Source organism: Poecilia latipinna, unplaced genomic scaffold (genome assembly GCF_001443285.1).
Source record: "Poecilia latipinna isolate Pla-1442-1.1 unplaced genomic scaffold, P_latipinna-1.0 Scaffold2114, whole genome shotgun sequence".
Taxonomy (NCBI): domain Eukaryota; kingdom Metazoa; phylum Chordata; class Actinopteri; order Cyprinodontiformes; family Poeciliidae; genus Poecilia; species Poecilia latipinna.
The window spans coordinates 93818-110146 of NW_015114730.1; the positions used below are offsets into that span (position 1 = coordinate 93818).

At 37.9% G+C, this 16329-nt stretch overlaps 1 protein-coding gene across 4 annotated transcripts in view; it reads right to left on the reverse strand.

The window, feature by feature from the left end:
• The window catches only part of LOC106936295 (protocadherin-15-like), a 43292-nt gene extending 27604 nt beyond the window's left edge, over positions 1-15688 (reverse strand). For 3 of the 4 annotated variants that reach the window (XM_015017174.1, XM_015017173.1, XM_015017171.1), the window contains exons 1-7: positions 15509-15688; positions 9652-9882; positions 9316-9404; positions 6945-7121; positions 5944-6162; positions 4966-4974; positions 2927-3037 (exon numbers count right to left, since the gene is read on the reverse strand). In XM_015017174.1, coding sequence (XP_014872660.1) covers positions 2927-3037; positions 4966-4974; positions 5944-6162; positions 6945-7121; positions 9316-9404; positions 9652-9882; positions 15509-15673 — 1001 coding nt within the window. In that variant the 5' untranslated portion in view covers positions 15674-15688. Of the gene's footprint in view, positions 1-2926; positions 3038-4965; positions 4975-5943; positions 6163-6944; positions 7122-9315; positions 9405-9651; positions 9883-12483; positions 12584-15508 lie in introns of those variants that run through there. The other variant, XM_015017172.1, reaches the window with a different exon arrangement.
• Between the last annotated feature and the right edge of the window lie 641 nt (positions 15689-16329).

Genomic DNA, 16329 nt, shown 5'->3' on the forward strand with positions numbered 1-16329 from the left:
GGCTGCTGAGAATAGGTTAAAATGAGGTTAATAATAGGTTATTATATGTAACTGAAAAATGTGTTTACAACATGGCACGTTCTAAAAGAGCTTTAAACAACTGACTTTGCCTTATCACATAATTAGAGCATCTGAACAAGAAAAACAATGACATAAGAACAGCTCGGTAAAAAAAAATAATATAATGAATCATGATTGTTCTACAGTTAGCATTAGGCATGACATTTCATTTCACAGTGAGACAAAAAAAAAAAACAGTACCAATATGCTTTGTCGCTTTCTCACTTGGCTCTTATTGTGTTTCTATGACTGGAGGGGTGTAGTTGATTTCTCTATATATGTATATATTTTTCCATAATACCTGATCATTCTATTATCTGTTGATAATAAAGGGCAAACGGTTTAATTCACTTGAGACAAATATGAGTTTTCTGCGTAATGTCAGTTGCATATGAAATGTAGCTGCAGTGTTCAGAAACAGATTTAGCAAAGCAGATCTTTATAGATATTCTAAGTAGGCATTTACTATATGAACCGCTCCTGTCTTAGCTGCTGTGGAAGATTGATAGGTAATGTTAAACTGGAAACGCACATCCAGTTTACTTAAAATCACTTTGAAAGGGATGTCTTTGCAATAGTAAATAACACTCTAGAAGCACAATTTTATGCATCTGATACTGAAGCAAACCCAATTTGAGCTCCACCTTAGTCTGCCTGTGATGGACAGTTTGAACATGTTGAAAAACTCAGAATTTTGCAACATCAGAGACAGACATCATGGGTAATTGCAGATATGTTCCACTGCTACAAAATGTACACAAGGTCCAGCTAATAATTATCTAAATAGCTGGGGCAGCCAGGCTGTTTATAATGCATTGAAGGTTCACCTCCAGATGGTCAGGTGCTAATTAAGCATGAACAAAAAAAAAAAAAAAGCAAAACCCCAGACAGCAGTGTCATGTCACATGTACCTTATTCCGTTCGTCTGTGGCACTGTAAATTTTACACCTTTCCTCCCGATAGTCATGCGAAGGGTGCAAGAGGCACGGCTCATAAGCTGCACTTTTACTTCACAGATGAGACAAAGTGAATGTTTCACAAAATGTGTTTACTTTTTTAATGAAAGCTATGAAAACAATTACTTTAGATACCCAAAAAAAGAACTAGCAAAAAAACAACAACAAAAAAAAAACTTTCTCAGTGACCTCAACATCAAGGGATGCAAATTTGCTCCCTTCTGAGTTTTTACGTTTATTTGTTCAGCATTCATGATTTTGCAAACCGTGATTTTTACATTTTTTGATAATACTCCCTTTTAATGAATCTTTTAATATGTTTGGACTTTACATTAAAACCTATAACTCCTTTATAATGCAGCTAACAGAAGCTGATGGAAAACATTATGTAAATTTAAATACTGACATTGAAATATAACCGTGCAAAGAGACGAACTAAAAGAAGTGAAAAGAAAGGCTTTAACCTCTTCAAGACCTTTGTTATAGACTCAGCTGTAAATGTGCTATAATTTGCATTTTGTCAGCTTTTATACATTTTAGAGATTCAGTCCCTAACGGATGGCAAAACCACAGAGCACACAAGGATTTCACAGAACCCCTCAAACTCCCTTCTCTGCAAACACTCCTGCTTGCAGTAAAACATCATCCCACCACAATTAAATACGCTGTGCAGCTTATCAGCAGAATTAATTTTTGCCCAAGGTGGTCTTTATAAATTACAAGCTGCATTTATATCAATTATCTTATATCCAAGTTCCATTCCGCATACATTTTTCAAAGGATCACATAGGCTTTAGTCATTTCACATGAGCAGACACAAACACACACCCCGCTTGTCATTTGGAGATAGTTTTCACCATCTTGCATATGAATTGCTCTCATGTTAATAGGAATGTGGAGGCATATCAAGGACAGACAGGAAACTAGCGATGCATGTAATGCTGATAAGAATTCCTCTCAACTTCTCCTCAGCATCTGAGAAGAATTATAAATAAACTATCCAAGCACTGCCTGCTGTTTTTGTGGGGCTATGCACACGGTCCCCACACAGCCTTGAAAACAATGGGATTTGGTTTTATCATGTTCCAGGTCTGGATAAGAATGCCAAAAAGTAGGAAAGTTAGGTTTAGGAAAATTTGTTAATATTTTATCTACATGAGTTGAGTTTCAACAATCCTAAAAAAAAAAAAGGCATTCTGCTTGGTGGCCTTGAGCATGATGTAAGGTCTCCCTGTGCCCCCCAAAAAATCTTTTTTCGAAAGATCTTTACAGAAGAACACAACATAAGTATTATTAAACACTCTCCGCATGTAGCAAAACCTACCAAGTCGAATTAAAAAGTAAAGAGGGCGTATAGATACAGTTTTGTCAAAGATGCAAAGAGAAAGGGTAAATACAAAGTATCGACTCAGATTGACCAAACAAAAACACACATCTGAGTTTTCAACATTCCAAATGTAAGGAGTTTCTGAACACTGACGCTTTCACTTTACAATTATGCACAGCGTTTTGTTGGTCCATCACATAAAACTCCAATAAAAAAGTCTTGAACTTTTTGATTATAGAGAAACAAAATGCTAAACACTTAGCATTTGGAAGGCACTTAACAGAAGACACATTTCTCTTCCTAAATTTCCAACTTCTATGCAAATAAGTGGCTTGCTTCCAACTTTGGTTTTGTGAAGAATCACTTGCTTATAAGAAAAATGAGGCCTGCAGTTGTTATTGTGGTAGCAACTTTCGTAGTCACTTAAAAAAAATGCAGGAAATGTGGAACTGCGCACGGAGACACTACAAAGCAATGGAAGCTGTCACACTGCCAAACTCTGGAGCATAATGGCCTTGAAAGTGTGAGCTAATGGCTCTGCTTTGACTCGTTAATGTAAATGCCACTTTCACACTTCGCTTACATGGCGTTGTCACCGAGCTCCTCGTACAGGTTGTTGGCAGTGCCTCCCCCGGGTTTGCCTGTTGGCAGTGCCATCTGGATGCGGGCTGTTTTGGCACACTCTGCTTGTCTCCTGGTCACAGAAGCAAATACAAAACACCAACTATGAAAAAAACACTAAAAGTCTAGAGGAAAACCATGACTCCACAAAGTGGAGTAATGCTGGAACAATCGTTCACGATCGTTCGGCTCATCAGAGGTAGTAAAGAACACTTCTTCGATTAAATGTAGCAACATTTAACCTTTTCACATTTTTATCATGCTACAACGCAAAGCCTGGAATGAAACTGATACATGGATCATTGACAAGAACAACACTGTTCTGCAAGCACTAAACTTTTTGACCTCCAAGAAAAATGTTATGCACGGTGTAAAATTAACTGCAAAACACCCTGAAGATGATCACCATCCTGACGGAGACGGTGACGGGGGCATCCCGCTGTGCTACTACTTGAACTATTTCAGGTTTTCTTCCTGGAGATCCTAAGCTCACAGTCTACAATGTCATGATTTCCAGAACAAAACATATTAGGTGAAAGAATAACGATCGAAATCCTGCCGCCTGACTATTCAAAATCAATCTATAAAGCTAACCACAAACCACAAAGACAGATTTTTGTTGCTTAAATGCTGAAATAAAATCGAGAAGACCAGCATGTCAGCATCATCAGCATCGGTTTGAGCTCTTCAAACATCTTGCAGATGGTTTCTCACCTTATTTTCTAAAAGCATAGATATGCTTACAGATCCATTTTATGTTATATTACGGTTCTTTGTTTTGCCCAGCCATCTGAGAAAATGCATTTCTGAGTCATCTTGTGCTATAATGGTTATAGCTTTCTATCACTCCTAAATAAAGAAAAACGAATGTTTTGTTCATATTTCATATTGTCTTTATTCTTTGATTTGCTTCTGGAAAATCTCAGATCTTTTGATGCTGTTGCCTGCTTCTATTTCTAGTCAAATGTTAGCGTTTGTTTTTAGTTTCCATTCTGTGTTTTCTCTGACCTGAGCTGAGTGTCACTTTGGTTGCTCCGTGTCTGTTGCTGTGATATATTTCTAATTGAAAACCAGGACCCCAGGACTCCCTGTGTCAGGGCTCTGGTGACCAGCAGGTCTGCTTAGTAATTTGTCTGTCAGTGAAATTTTGAATGATTAGATCTCTCATCTAAAACTCTAAACAGAAACTGTGATTTATTGTGACTGTCTGGTCACTGAGTGAGCTGCCCGGCCGGACTTGAGGAGCTGGGCTACAAACATCCAGGTTGATGAAATGATTTACGTAAAAGCGGAAATGTTGATTACTAACAAGTTTACCAGGCTGAGTTCATAATGTAACTACCAGTAGGATATAGTTGATTTAAAATGTAGCATTAACTACTGTAGTTCGCTGATTATACCAGATATAGCCGAATGCAGCGGCAGCTCTGGCTTTAACGATAAACCGGCTGATCACCTCTGTTGCTCCCCCAAGCCAGTTAAAATGGAGAACATCATCAAAATCTATGAACTGAATTAAATGCAGTGCAGTTTCACACAGAGTGAATATGTAAAATAGTCTCCCTAAAGTTGGAGGAGCTGCCAAAGCCCATTTTAAAAAGTGACATTGGATTCTAGAGCCATAAAATCTCATTCAAATGTTTGGATGGATGACAGATGGAAATGAAAGATGGACAAAAACTAGTACTGAACAGCTGAACAAGGAAGGACATTCTGGAAATGCACATTCACTCTTTATTTGTTTTCTTCTCCAGAAAAGTGCCTAATTTAAAGTCCAATTCTTTCCCCAGACCATCTCAGACGGCGTGGAAACCCTGAATCAATCTCAGAGTTCTTCAGGATTCATTTCTCTGATTGCCTGCTGTCCCCCTTGTTTCACAGCCACTTCTGAACTCATCCATTTCATAGTCCAATGAAACTCAGCTGATTAATCACAGTGAAAAGTGTCTGGGACGGCTATGACATTAATATGATCAGGGGAGTATAAAAGCGGGTACTCACTCTTTGAATCTGGAAGCGGCAGATCACGCAGCAGATGAGAGACAGAGAGAGAAAGATTGGGATTATTTGGAGCATAAATCACGCGGCATCTTTTGTTAGCCAAATTTACTTATCGTAATTTACGAGCAAAGTCGTGCAATTGCTCTTCATTAAAGTCATTTAGCAACAGATAATAGTGATCATCATGATAATGATTATCGCTGTGCTTTTTCCCTCCCCTCCACAGATCTCCACTCCTCTGCCGGTTTATTTGTGTGTTTCTCAGCAGGAGAAGACCAGATCCAATTTATTTGTGTATGCACAGCTGTTTATATGCATTTCGGGGAATTTAATAGCTTTCATGGTGGAGTTAGCTAAACAAACTATTACAACTGGCACTATGGAGCAGGCTGCCACGCCGAATCATCTGGGGCAGTGACTTGCCCAACTGACGATGTGTCTGCTCAAACACAGCCTTCAGTAATTACAGCAATTTCATTTTAATTCCAAATATTACAAAAGGCCCAGTATGGCCCTCAAACGGCTGTCAGGTGGTTTGTACCTAAAGAGTGAGGCATATTTTAAAAAGAGTATTTTTAGCTGTGGATCAATACGTGCAGGAGGATGGTGACTCTTGGACTAATTCCAAATAAACTGCAGTGTCTGTGTTCATCGTGATGAATGAACCCTATCAGAAGACACAACAGCAAAGCCAAATTGCATATTACCATTAGCTATAACTTACAGCACTGAGTTCCCAGGTAATAACCTGGGAACTCAGGTTATTACCTGAGTTCCCAGGTAATAACCTGATCCTATTGTTAGGATCAATAATCTGATCCTAACAATAGGATCAGATTATTGTTAGTTCCTGTCTATTTATGGGGATTTGTTCATACATAAACCAATTGGAATTTGCAGATGTGTCTTTCTGTCTGAATTGCTTAAGATTACAGTGTCGGTTTTACTGCAAATACGCACAAATAAAACGATACTTACTGTCTGTATGTGATAATGACAATTAAAATAGCGGGAACACAGCAGACGATGATGATAACAGCCAGAGCCAAGAGTGCCCCCTCTGTGTAGCCAACGCTGTGCACAGCTTTCTTTACGCTGGCCACCACTTCGGGGGTTCTGATTTCCAGAATCCGGCCACCAGGAGGGAGGAACGGCTGGAACGCTTTGTTGATGTCCAATAGTTTCCCATCGAGAAACCTTTAAACGAGAAACACGCTGCTGTTGTCACGGTTTTGTATTTAAATCTGGTTATTTAACAGCCAAGACTAGTTCTGCTAACTAGAGCCTGCTCATCAGCTCGGTGGGTGAGCCTGCTTGAAATATTTTTAATTAAAAAAAGATGGAATATGTTTTTTCTCTCCTCATGAATGGTGTGAATATAGACCACAATAATACCAGAAATGTGTCTGAAATTAAAACTGTTGTATATTTGAATCTGAAGGCAAACTGTACATATTTAAATTTGACAAAAGCTCACTTTAACAGAGTACAAAACATTTAACTATGTGAAATGGTATTTTAGTATTAATTACAGTGTCTTGCAAAAGTATTCATATGCATTGTTACTTTAAACTTTTTTCACTTATAATTTGTACATCAATGTAAATGATGTTCTTACAAAAACATCATTTACACCCAGTTATCTTACAAAATGAATGGAAGACCTAAATCTTGAATAACTAAAGTGTAAAGGACTTCAGGGTCCAACCCAAATTACATCTATTGGGGCAAAGTCAATAGAATAGAAAAAACATAGCAATGACCAAAATAAAAACTGAGTATTTTTTTCTTTGATCATTTTGCTGATCAAAGACCCCAAAACACTCCGGTCTAAGATCCCTAAAAGACAACTGGTCCAACAGCTTACTTGAATGTACTTATTTTTTTCCAATATAGCACAAAACAAATAGATTTGCCAATAACTTAACGGGGAAATAAAGTACATTTGCTCATTCCTGAGTAGCAGGTAAGGTGCTTACTTGAAGAGCTCCTGTCTAGATATGGCTCTGTTTGTCAGAGGATCGATGGCATAAATCATGAGATCTGACTTGGTGTAATCTTCAATCTCCATCGCTTCGCCATCCCGGTGGGGCCCAATGGTTTCCACGACAACCTTTGCGCCGACCACCTGCTCCTGAACGTAGCGTTCCAAAATGCTGAGGACGGAAAATACCTGATTTAAATATTTGAGTTTGGAAAACACCTCATTTTTTTGTGATAAGTGAAGAATGTTGAGCATTTCTTTTTTTCCAGAATGACAAGAAGAATCTTTGAAGTGTAGGTGAAACTTTTAGATCTCGTAAAACAAACTGTCAAGTATAGTGATGACGGCATCATCCTGAGAGCCGGTTTCACTGCTATGGTGTAATTTAATTAAGGAGAAAAAATTTTAAATCCATTAATCTTGTGAACTTCTTTGGGACAAAAGAAGAATACAGCACAACTCAGTGTTTGAACAAGACAAAAATCCTAAATATCACACGTTTTGGAATAAAAGATTCAGCAATTCTTATTACTATAAATCTGTATAGTAAAAAAACGTCCTTTGTTCAAAAGCTCGGTTGACGCCAGACATCTAACTGACTCAGTGGTCAAATATCTAGATACAACTTTAAGCCAAAAGTTTGTTGACTCTTTTGGCTTAAGAAATACAACATGAATGTTGTACCTCTGCAGCTCGCTATTGGAGAATTAGTCCATTTTTCAGTGGGAGTGTATGTATATATTTGAACCTGACTAGTGGAACAGACAAAATCCACAATAAATATGATTGGCTTGTTGGTTTTAACATTCACTGAAGCTCTTGTATGATTTCACCTCCCAAAAAAGGAACTGTTCAAATGCATCATTAAAAGCATAAATACAAAACAAAGTTAATGCCAACAATGAGTGTGAACTTCTGAGTGGAACTGAATTCAAACAAAGCCGTCGGACTCCAGCCCCACTGCAAATGCATTTATCCCCTCCTGCTGGCTGTGCAGGCTTGTGCTGCTAAATGTTGATTTTTAATTTATTTTTTTTCCCCTCCCTCAGTAACATCTGCTCACCACAGGAGCTCCCCTGCTGTGGTGTGACTGTGTGAAAGGGAGAAGCTTGTAGAGGTAAAAGCACATAAATTAAAATTATATGTAGAAGCCAAAACAAAAGCAGGAGCTGACCGTGCAGCTGTGGTGCATTGTCACAAAAAAAAAAGCACAAACGAAGGAATGCATATGCATATCATGACACATTATGAATAATACATGGGATGTTTAGTGCTAAACGCTGTTTTTGCTTTTCAGATATGAGTAAAAATGTGTTTCCCAGACTGTGGACAGACATAATTCTGCATGAATTAAGCCAGAGAAGATACAAATCACACTGGAGCAAAATAAGGTATCAAATATTTTAGCTGCTTTGCGGCGTGTAAAATGTTTCTGAAAATCTCAGATAATGAGGAAAAGTTTCACAAGAGAGCGCGAGAGACGGGATTAAGCTGAAACAACAGGCAGCAAACACAACAACAACAGATAAATGAGCAAAAATCATCATGCTGAACATTTTCTCAGAAATTTAATTATCTGTTTCAGGTCAGTGCCTCTCGGTTAAAGATTTTAAATTTATTTTAGAGAAATGGGAGACCTTGAAAAAAATACTGATATTGGGTCGTATTATGAATCATAGTTACGTGTGTTTCTTCGTGCTGTTTTTGCTCCCTTCAGGCTTCATCATAGTTCTTCCTTCCATTCTTGGTCATTACGCCATGAATCATATTACTGACTCATGGTAATCTATTATTCAGGTAGCTTTTTAAAAACCGACATGTTATACTTACTAGCATATTGAATATGACTGTATGAAACTAAACTAGGTTTAATTGGGCTGAACAAAAGTAAAAGAAACTGAAATGGACTGTAAAGTGGATAAGATGGGATGATTTATGGCTCTAAATCAGAAAAAAAACAACAACTGAATGCCTCATCATGGTGTGACCTCTTTCTTCAGTTGGAGATATTTAGATGTCTTCAGGTAGCCCTACCCTGCACTGGGAAAACTGAACAGTAATTATGAATAAATCAGTGTCAAGAAAATCAAGATGGAGGGTCGAATACAGTGAATAAACAACAAATATTAATTGTTGTGCTTACCTATTTGACATTTAACATACCATGCACACTTGTTGGTTTTATTTTGAAAAGCTAATCTGTCTGTTTTGCTACATTGAGGTATGCTGCCTGGTGTGCCTCATTGTATCACAAGATCGTGCCTCCTGACACAATGAGGTATGAACTACTACTAGCTGATAAAAAAAAACAACTTGAATGCTTCACAAATATGCAAAATATTTAAGGATAAAAACATCATTGTTACCTGAGCAACTGATCTTTGTTGATTTCAACATACGTTGGAGGGACATTTGATACGACCACTTGCATGTCCAGCTGGTTCACAACAGACACCTAGAAAAGAAAAACACTTTAGATGAGATACATTTTAATTGGAACCTGAGACAAATGAGATCTGAACCGACATAGTGACAATTAATAAATAAAAAATGAGATACTAGCCAAATAATCCTCATTCACTAACAGTTAAAAGTCTCCAATAATCTGAGTTAATTTCTGCCATTCATGTTTAGTTAATTTGTGCAGAACACTTTAAACACGTCTCAGCTGAAAAGGTTGAAGAATAAAAACACACACGCACCACTATCTCTGCTCTGCTGCTGTGTCCTTGACCGTAGTTGTCTGTTGCAGCCACCTCAAATTTGAAATATGACCTCCTCATGTTGCGATACGTGATTGCCGTCTTCACCACACCGGTGTACGGTTCAATGACAAATCCATCTTTGCTGTCTTTAGTTTCTTTTCCTGTGGGAGGGGGGATGATGAGCCTGTAGACCATGGCGCTGTAGTTCCCAGTGTCTTCGTCCACAGCCTGGAAAATGAGCAAAAACATTGGCAATATAACATATAATGTCATCATTTACAAAACACAATAACCAGCACAGTCAAGAGGTTTATCTATACATTATCTAGTCCATTATCTGCAGTCCTCATAATGTTGCATTGTTATGAACTAATTCAGAACAAAAACATTTGCTTGCCCTTAAATAATCTCCTGAAAGTTTTCAGGATGTAATGAAGCTTTGCTCTTACACTTGTTTTACTACGAAGAAGCGGCAGGGGGGAAGCTGATTCGTCTAGCCGTGTGCAGATCCATTAATCTATTCTGTCATTGTGGCTAACTATCAGCTCCTGCCCAGACAGACAATGATTTATAGCAAGGTGTTACAGCACAGAAATGCATATTGCATACAAAGCTCTCACACACCCAGCACATCAGAGGTAAAGCAATGATAGAAATATATATGCATATATATATTTTATTTTCTTATGATAAGGGACAAGAGAAATTACGCTATTTAAACCTAAAGTCAATGTAAAACACTCCAACACAGACCGGCGCTAAGGAAATTTAGAATATCTTCTGTACTACACTATTCTATGCTGTAGCTTTACAGTATGCCATATTGAATTATTCTACATAATACATAATGAAGCTCTCTTGTGCCTTAGAAATAACCGTTGTGACACAAGGTAAAACATACATTTTAGAAATCTTGCTAATCTTTTGATTAAATTCTTTTTAAAAATTTAGTTCTTCCAAGACAGCGAGGCAGCCCTGAGGCAGACTGGAGCCTCTGTCACGTTTTAATGGCTGCAGGCCATCCGTTCTGTTTTTGCTTGCCCTGACTGAATAAACATAAAGTGTAACAATGCATGAGCTTTTAAAAATTAGTCCGGCATTCGTGTGCTGCCTTCCTTGTACCTGGGGCGTCCTCTCATCCATGAAGTCAATCAATGTGCAGCCAGTGGCAGAAAGTGGAATGGCAAAAATGGCATAAGGGTGTTTCTTTTGTCTCCCCCCCCACAACCTTAATAGTCTCTTCTCTGTGAGTTTCAGTCCAAGAGGTTTCATTTCAGTTTCATGGCAATAAAACTGGTTGATAACATTCAAAATAATTGACAGTGGGGTTGATTCTTTCTGCTCCCTGTGAGATGCTGTCAGATAGGACCATTTATGTACCAGAATCATTTATTTTCCAAAGAAAAAACTCTGGATTTTATGTATCCCTGCTTTTAAAAAAAACAAAAAACAAAAACAAAGAACAAAAACTGTTTAACAATTTTTGTGCTAAAACAACTTTTGCTGTCATACTCCTTTTATAAAATCCCTGGGTAAAAATAACTGTGAAGGAAAGGACATAGAAAAACAAGAAGTGTGTTTAATGAAAACAGCTGAAAAGTCTCTCCTTTAAGTAGCAATAATAATAATAACAAAAAATCCCTAACTGGTATTTTTGAAGTAATCATACAGTTATAACCCCCAAATGTGTAATGGTACATATTAATACACTTTACAGTTTTTTATATATTTCTCTTAAACATTTTGTATATTTGTTTATGCTGAACATAGTACAACTATTTTTATTTACATGTCTGATCACAGTTGAAAAAGACAAAATGTGTAAATGACGGCATGATAATGATCACCTTTCCAGTTAAGTTATGTTCCGCAATCCAAAACATACCGACTTTCACTTAAAAACGTGTAAAGTAAAGTTAAATTCCCTTATTTTTACAGACAAGCCTCACAAACAACGCTGCCCTGCCGATGTGTTTACCAGCTTTGGAAAATAATCAACCATGGAAGCTGGGATAATTGGCCGGTGCCAATTATCCCAAAAAGGTAAACAAGAGCCGGCCAGACACAGCATTCCCTCTGCCAGGTCAGAATGAAAATTTCATAGCTCCAAATCCAGATCAACATGAAAACTTAATTGCCTCTCAGCCGGGCCGCGCTCAACTTCTGGTAAAATTTTCATGTGGATTCATTAATGACTTTTTAGATATGTATCCCAACAAACTGGAACACAGCTGTCCAGCCTCCATGGTGGAGGCAGCTATTGGCCACAGCAGCGCTGCCATGTCGTGCGTTTGTAACACGGGGAGGAAATCGTTTTTGGATTTGTGTTCCTCTTGTTCCGACTTGTTCCTCTTTGCACCCGTCAAGTATTGGAATCAGTGTAGTTGCTGCATGCTTCTGCTCTGATTATGGATACTAGCTCATCATCTTTTAGGGAAACTAAGAAAAATGTCTTTACATTAAGCTTTTGACAGATCAAAGAAAACAAACTACTTTGAGTCATCCAACTTTAGATTATTTAGTATAAAATCCACCTGACAAAAAACACCCCAACATTACGCTTTTACAACTCTAAAGCTGACACTTTAGAGAATTAGACAGTAAATAATAGGTGATACTAATAAGTGCAAGTGATACTGATGTACTTATTAGTACATCAGTACTAATAAGTTTTGTTTCCTAACTGGAAACAAAACTGGACACAAGTTTTGATGAAACTGCTGCATCAATTTTAATTACAGCGCTAATGTGTGAGCTGGGAGTCCTAAAAGTGCTGTACTTGGCAACATTCAGTCTTTGTTGTGTCTGCTCCACAAAAAAATTTAAAACCTGTCTGGAACCCGGGGAAGCTTTAAGCCTTTCTCTTTCCTCTGTTTCTAAATCCGTAGTTCATCTCCTGCCTCCTCTCACTGTCTTAATCCTCAAAAGTGGATGGTTATAAGGAAACACAAAGGGGATAGAAAACAAAAATAAGGTAATAAAAAATGAATCATCTCCACACTAAACATGCTTGTTTTTTTAAACTCATGCAGCTGCATCATCAGCCTGTTTGTTTAGATACGCTATTCTGTTTCATTTAGTACTGCAAGATGAGCAGTTATGATTTAAGCTCCTATTTTTACTTTCGAAACGTTTGCCAATTGTCTTTCATAACATAACAAACAGCATAGCTTTAAAAATGGGATATATACAATAAATCAAAAGGACTAAAGTGTGTCTTCTCAATCACAGCTCCTCCATCAAGCCATATCTCTCCAGTTTCCTCTAGTCCAGGTGAACTTAAAAAATGAAGCCATCAGTGTGCTAAAATGGATTACTTGTTCCCTGACAGCAGGAGGGAGGACAAAAGAGAGGAGGCACAAAATAGAGACTCGAGAATAGTCTGAAAACCCTTCTCATCTTGGCCAGTTTCTCTAGAAACCAGAAGTGCAAGAAACAAAATAAATCAATGTTCTGTGAGCATCTAAATGCTATACAAAAGCATTTTTGACAGGACCGCTTCAACTGGTGATCAATGATGGTTTTAGACCTACAGCAACTTTAGTTTTGTAGGAATGCTGCTACTAGAATCTAAACAATAAAACCAACTCTTAACACTTTCCTCTGCTTTGAAGCAAAGGAGTTTCAGACAACATTTATGTAAAACTGTATGATTGAAGAACGACAAGAAGACATGCAGACGTGCCGCTCCAGAGCCGTTATGTTTTTACTGGTTTTATAGGATAAGCTCCAAAAGCATCTTGGAAGGATTTCTGAGAGGACAGAGAGGCAGCTGAAGGGACACTTAAACATGAACGGCAGAAAGGCATGACAGTCTGCTCTGATGACGTTTGCACGGATAATGAAAAAAAAGGAAACCTGAAAAACTTCACGAAAAGATTGAGAACTCAGATTGATTTTGCAGTTTTAATGACCGAGGTGGTCATGCATTGCTGTGGAATGTAATGGAAAACAGAGCAGCGACTGTGAGGTGTGATAAGGCTGCCATCAGGAGCAGCAGTTTGAAAACTACATACGAAGGATATCAGTAGATGAGTGATGACTGAATCCTCCTGAGGGTTCATGGTCAGACTAGTCATCCTTCCCCATGTTTCCCACAAGAAGACATGAGTATGCATAATGTACACAAAGTTGGTATGAAGTGTTTTCTTGTCCCCACAGAGAGAAGGTTAACTGCAAAATTGTCAGACGTGATCACCACTATTCTAGACAAAAACAACTTCCTTGCAACTTCCACGAGTATTTATGAAAACCATTATCTCAGCCAACAGAAGTTCCAACATAGACGACTTAAAGGAGGTAAAAATGACACGTTTGACAATGTTTCAAAGGTTGGCATCACAGCAAATGATTCAGCTAATAAACACAAATAAAACTTTAAACATTGTTCAGTACACAAGCAAAATGTTTGCACACGCAACGTTTGGTATCCTAACGTCATTCAACATTCACGTGTAAGAAGAACTGCTTAAAGTCGTGTCTCTACTACAGGCAGTACAACTTTGATCAATTCTTCATGCAAATGTCCAGAGCAACACTGTACAGAACTGGACATCCAAAAATGATGTCTGACGCTTTGTCATTAATGTACAGCTTTCAATTTCCACTAAAGTAGTTTTCTATGGTGGCCCATGTGTCATTTCTCAATCTCCTGCTGAAATAATCCGGAATCCAAAAACACTGTTATGGCTTTCCATCCTTTAATTGCATTTTTAAGATCATGGCATAACTGTATTTAAAAGAAAAAAAAAAAAAAAACTTTGTGATGCAAAAATCTCTTCCTCACATGCACAATTTGACACAAGAGATCCAAGTTTGCAGACTGTTAAAAACTTCTTGGATGATGGTCATAATACATGGTGGACAGAGTCCAGACTCATTCAGTAATATTATTTTGAGAACAACGTCCATCTTCCTGAGAAATCAATTTTTTTCAGTGACTTCCATCCAAATCGTAAAACTGTGTTCCTTTCTGCTCATGTCTCATAATATCTAGTCTATTGCAATGATGTAATTTCTTTTTCTGCAGCCAATGGCTGGTTTATGAAAGCAGCAAATTTAATAATCAAAATAAGTTGGAGGAAAAAATTTAAAATGAAATATAACCCGCAATAAACAAATCCTGTAAAAAATTTCCCTTCGTTAGGATCATTTTGGGCTGGTGAGGGATGTTTAGGGACGTTTCCGACACAGCTCGATTTTCCCTGCTGCGTCATAAACTTGCATTCTTGCCCTGAGATCTTTTGTTACATTTGTTTCCTACATTCATGTCCAAAATTATGCTTCAACAAATAAGAGTGAAATTGAATATACAGTCAATTTTCTGTAGTATTTTTGCTTTATTTTTCTCTTTGGTACAAATCTTTTGCGTTTGCAACAGGAGCTAGCACACTCCCCTTCCTCACAAAACTATTAATTTAATCTGGGTTCAGGCTGTTATGTCAGAGTCATCATGTAAGGTCTAATAAAGCAGGGATGATCTTAAAGATAATTAAACATCAAAGGCTAGACTTTTATGTAAGTGAACTCGTTTGAGTCTTTTGTGGAATCCAGCTTCATTAAAACATATTGCACATTTTTTAAAGATAGGACTTGAAAGGAACAGGCTTTGTGATTTATTTTGGATGCTGAAAGGTATTTTAATGAGACTGGATCACACGAGCTGTTCATTATGATATGAAATTCCTTGCAGATAGGCAAAAGGGAGGCTTTTCAAGCAGTAGATAAAGAGAACCAAATGTTGATGTTATCAGGTAATCCTGTTACATACTGTGCTTCTAAAATCTTCAAACACACGCAAAAGACCCGGAAAGCAGACAGAAATTATTACCACTTTTAGACTTTTTTTATTCACCTGTACTTGCAAGACCGAGGTGAAAGTTTTGGCATCTTCTGCAACTCCTCCAATGTAAAGAGATCTGGTGAAAACCGGTGGGTGGTCGTTCTCATCCTGGACATCAATCACCACCTGGGCTGTGTTAGCTGAAACACACAAACAAACAAAATATGATACACACATTCTCCGGATCTAAGAAAAAGTCAACCTAGTTGACTGACTACCGGTTCAGTTCCTGTACAAATTCAGACTCGGCCAAATCTGAACAGGAAAAATGGAAACTTTGTCCGTTGGAAGGACAAGCAAGCACTCTGCGAAAACATAAAATCGTACCAAGCATTTTTGTCTCGTTTCTAGAGGAAATATCTTGAAATGACGCAAAACTAACTGAAAAGTAAAAAAAGTAACTTCTATGCAACATATAGTAGATCAGGGGTGTCAAACTCAATTTCACCGAGGGCCACTTCAGCATATTGGCCCCCCTCAATGGGCCACATTGACGGTACAAATCAGGAGGGCATCCCTGCTAAAACACCCCAGACAAAAGGTTGACTTCCCTCATTCAGTTCTGTAAAGGCTTATAATGAGTCAATGGTCCAGGTGTGTCAGAGAAGGAAAGCATCTAAAGCTGCAGATGGTAGCTCTGGAAAACTATTTGGGCACCCCTAGCATAAATGTATAAAAATACAATGTTGAAAATAAATGAAACACCTCATATTGTTAAATAACTGATTTTATGTATTGAAGTTTTAAATATTACATTTGAGTTTCTATGGCCTATAAAATGCTCGGGGGCCACATGTGGCCCGCGGGCCTTGAGTTTGACACATGTGCATTAC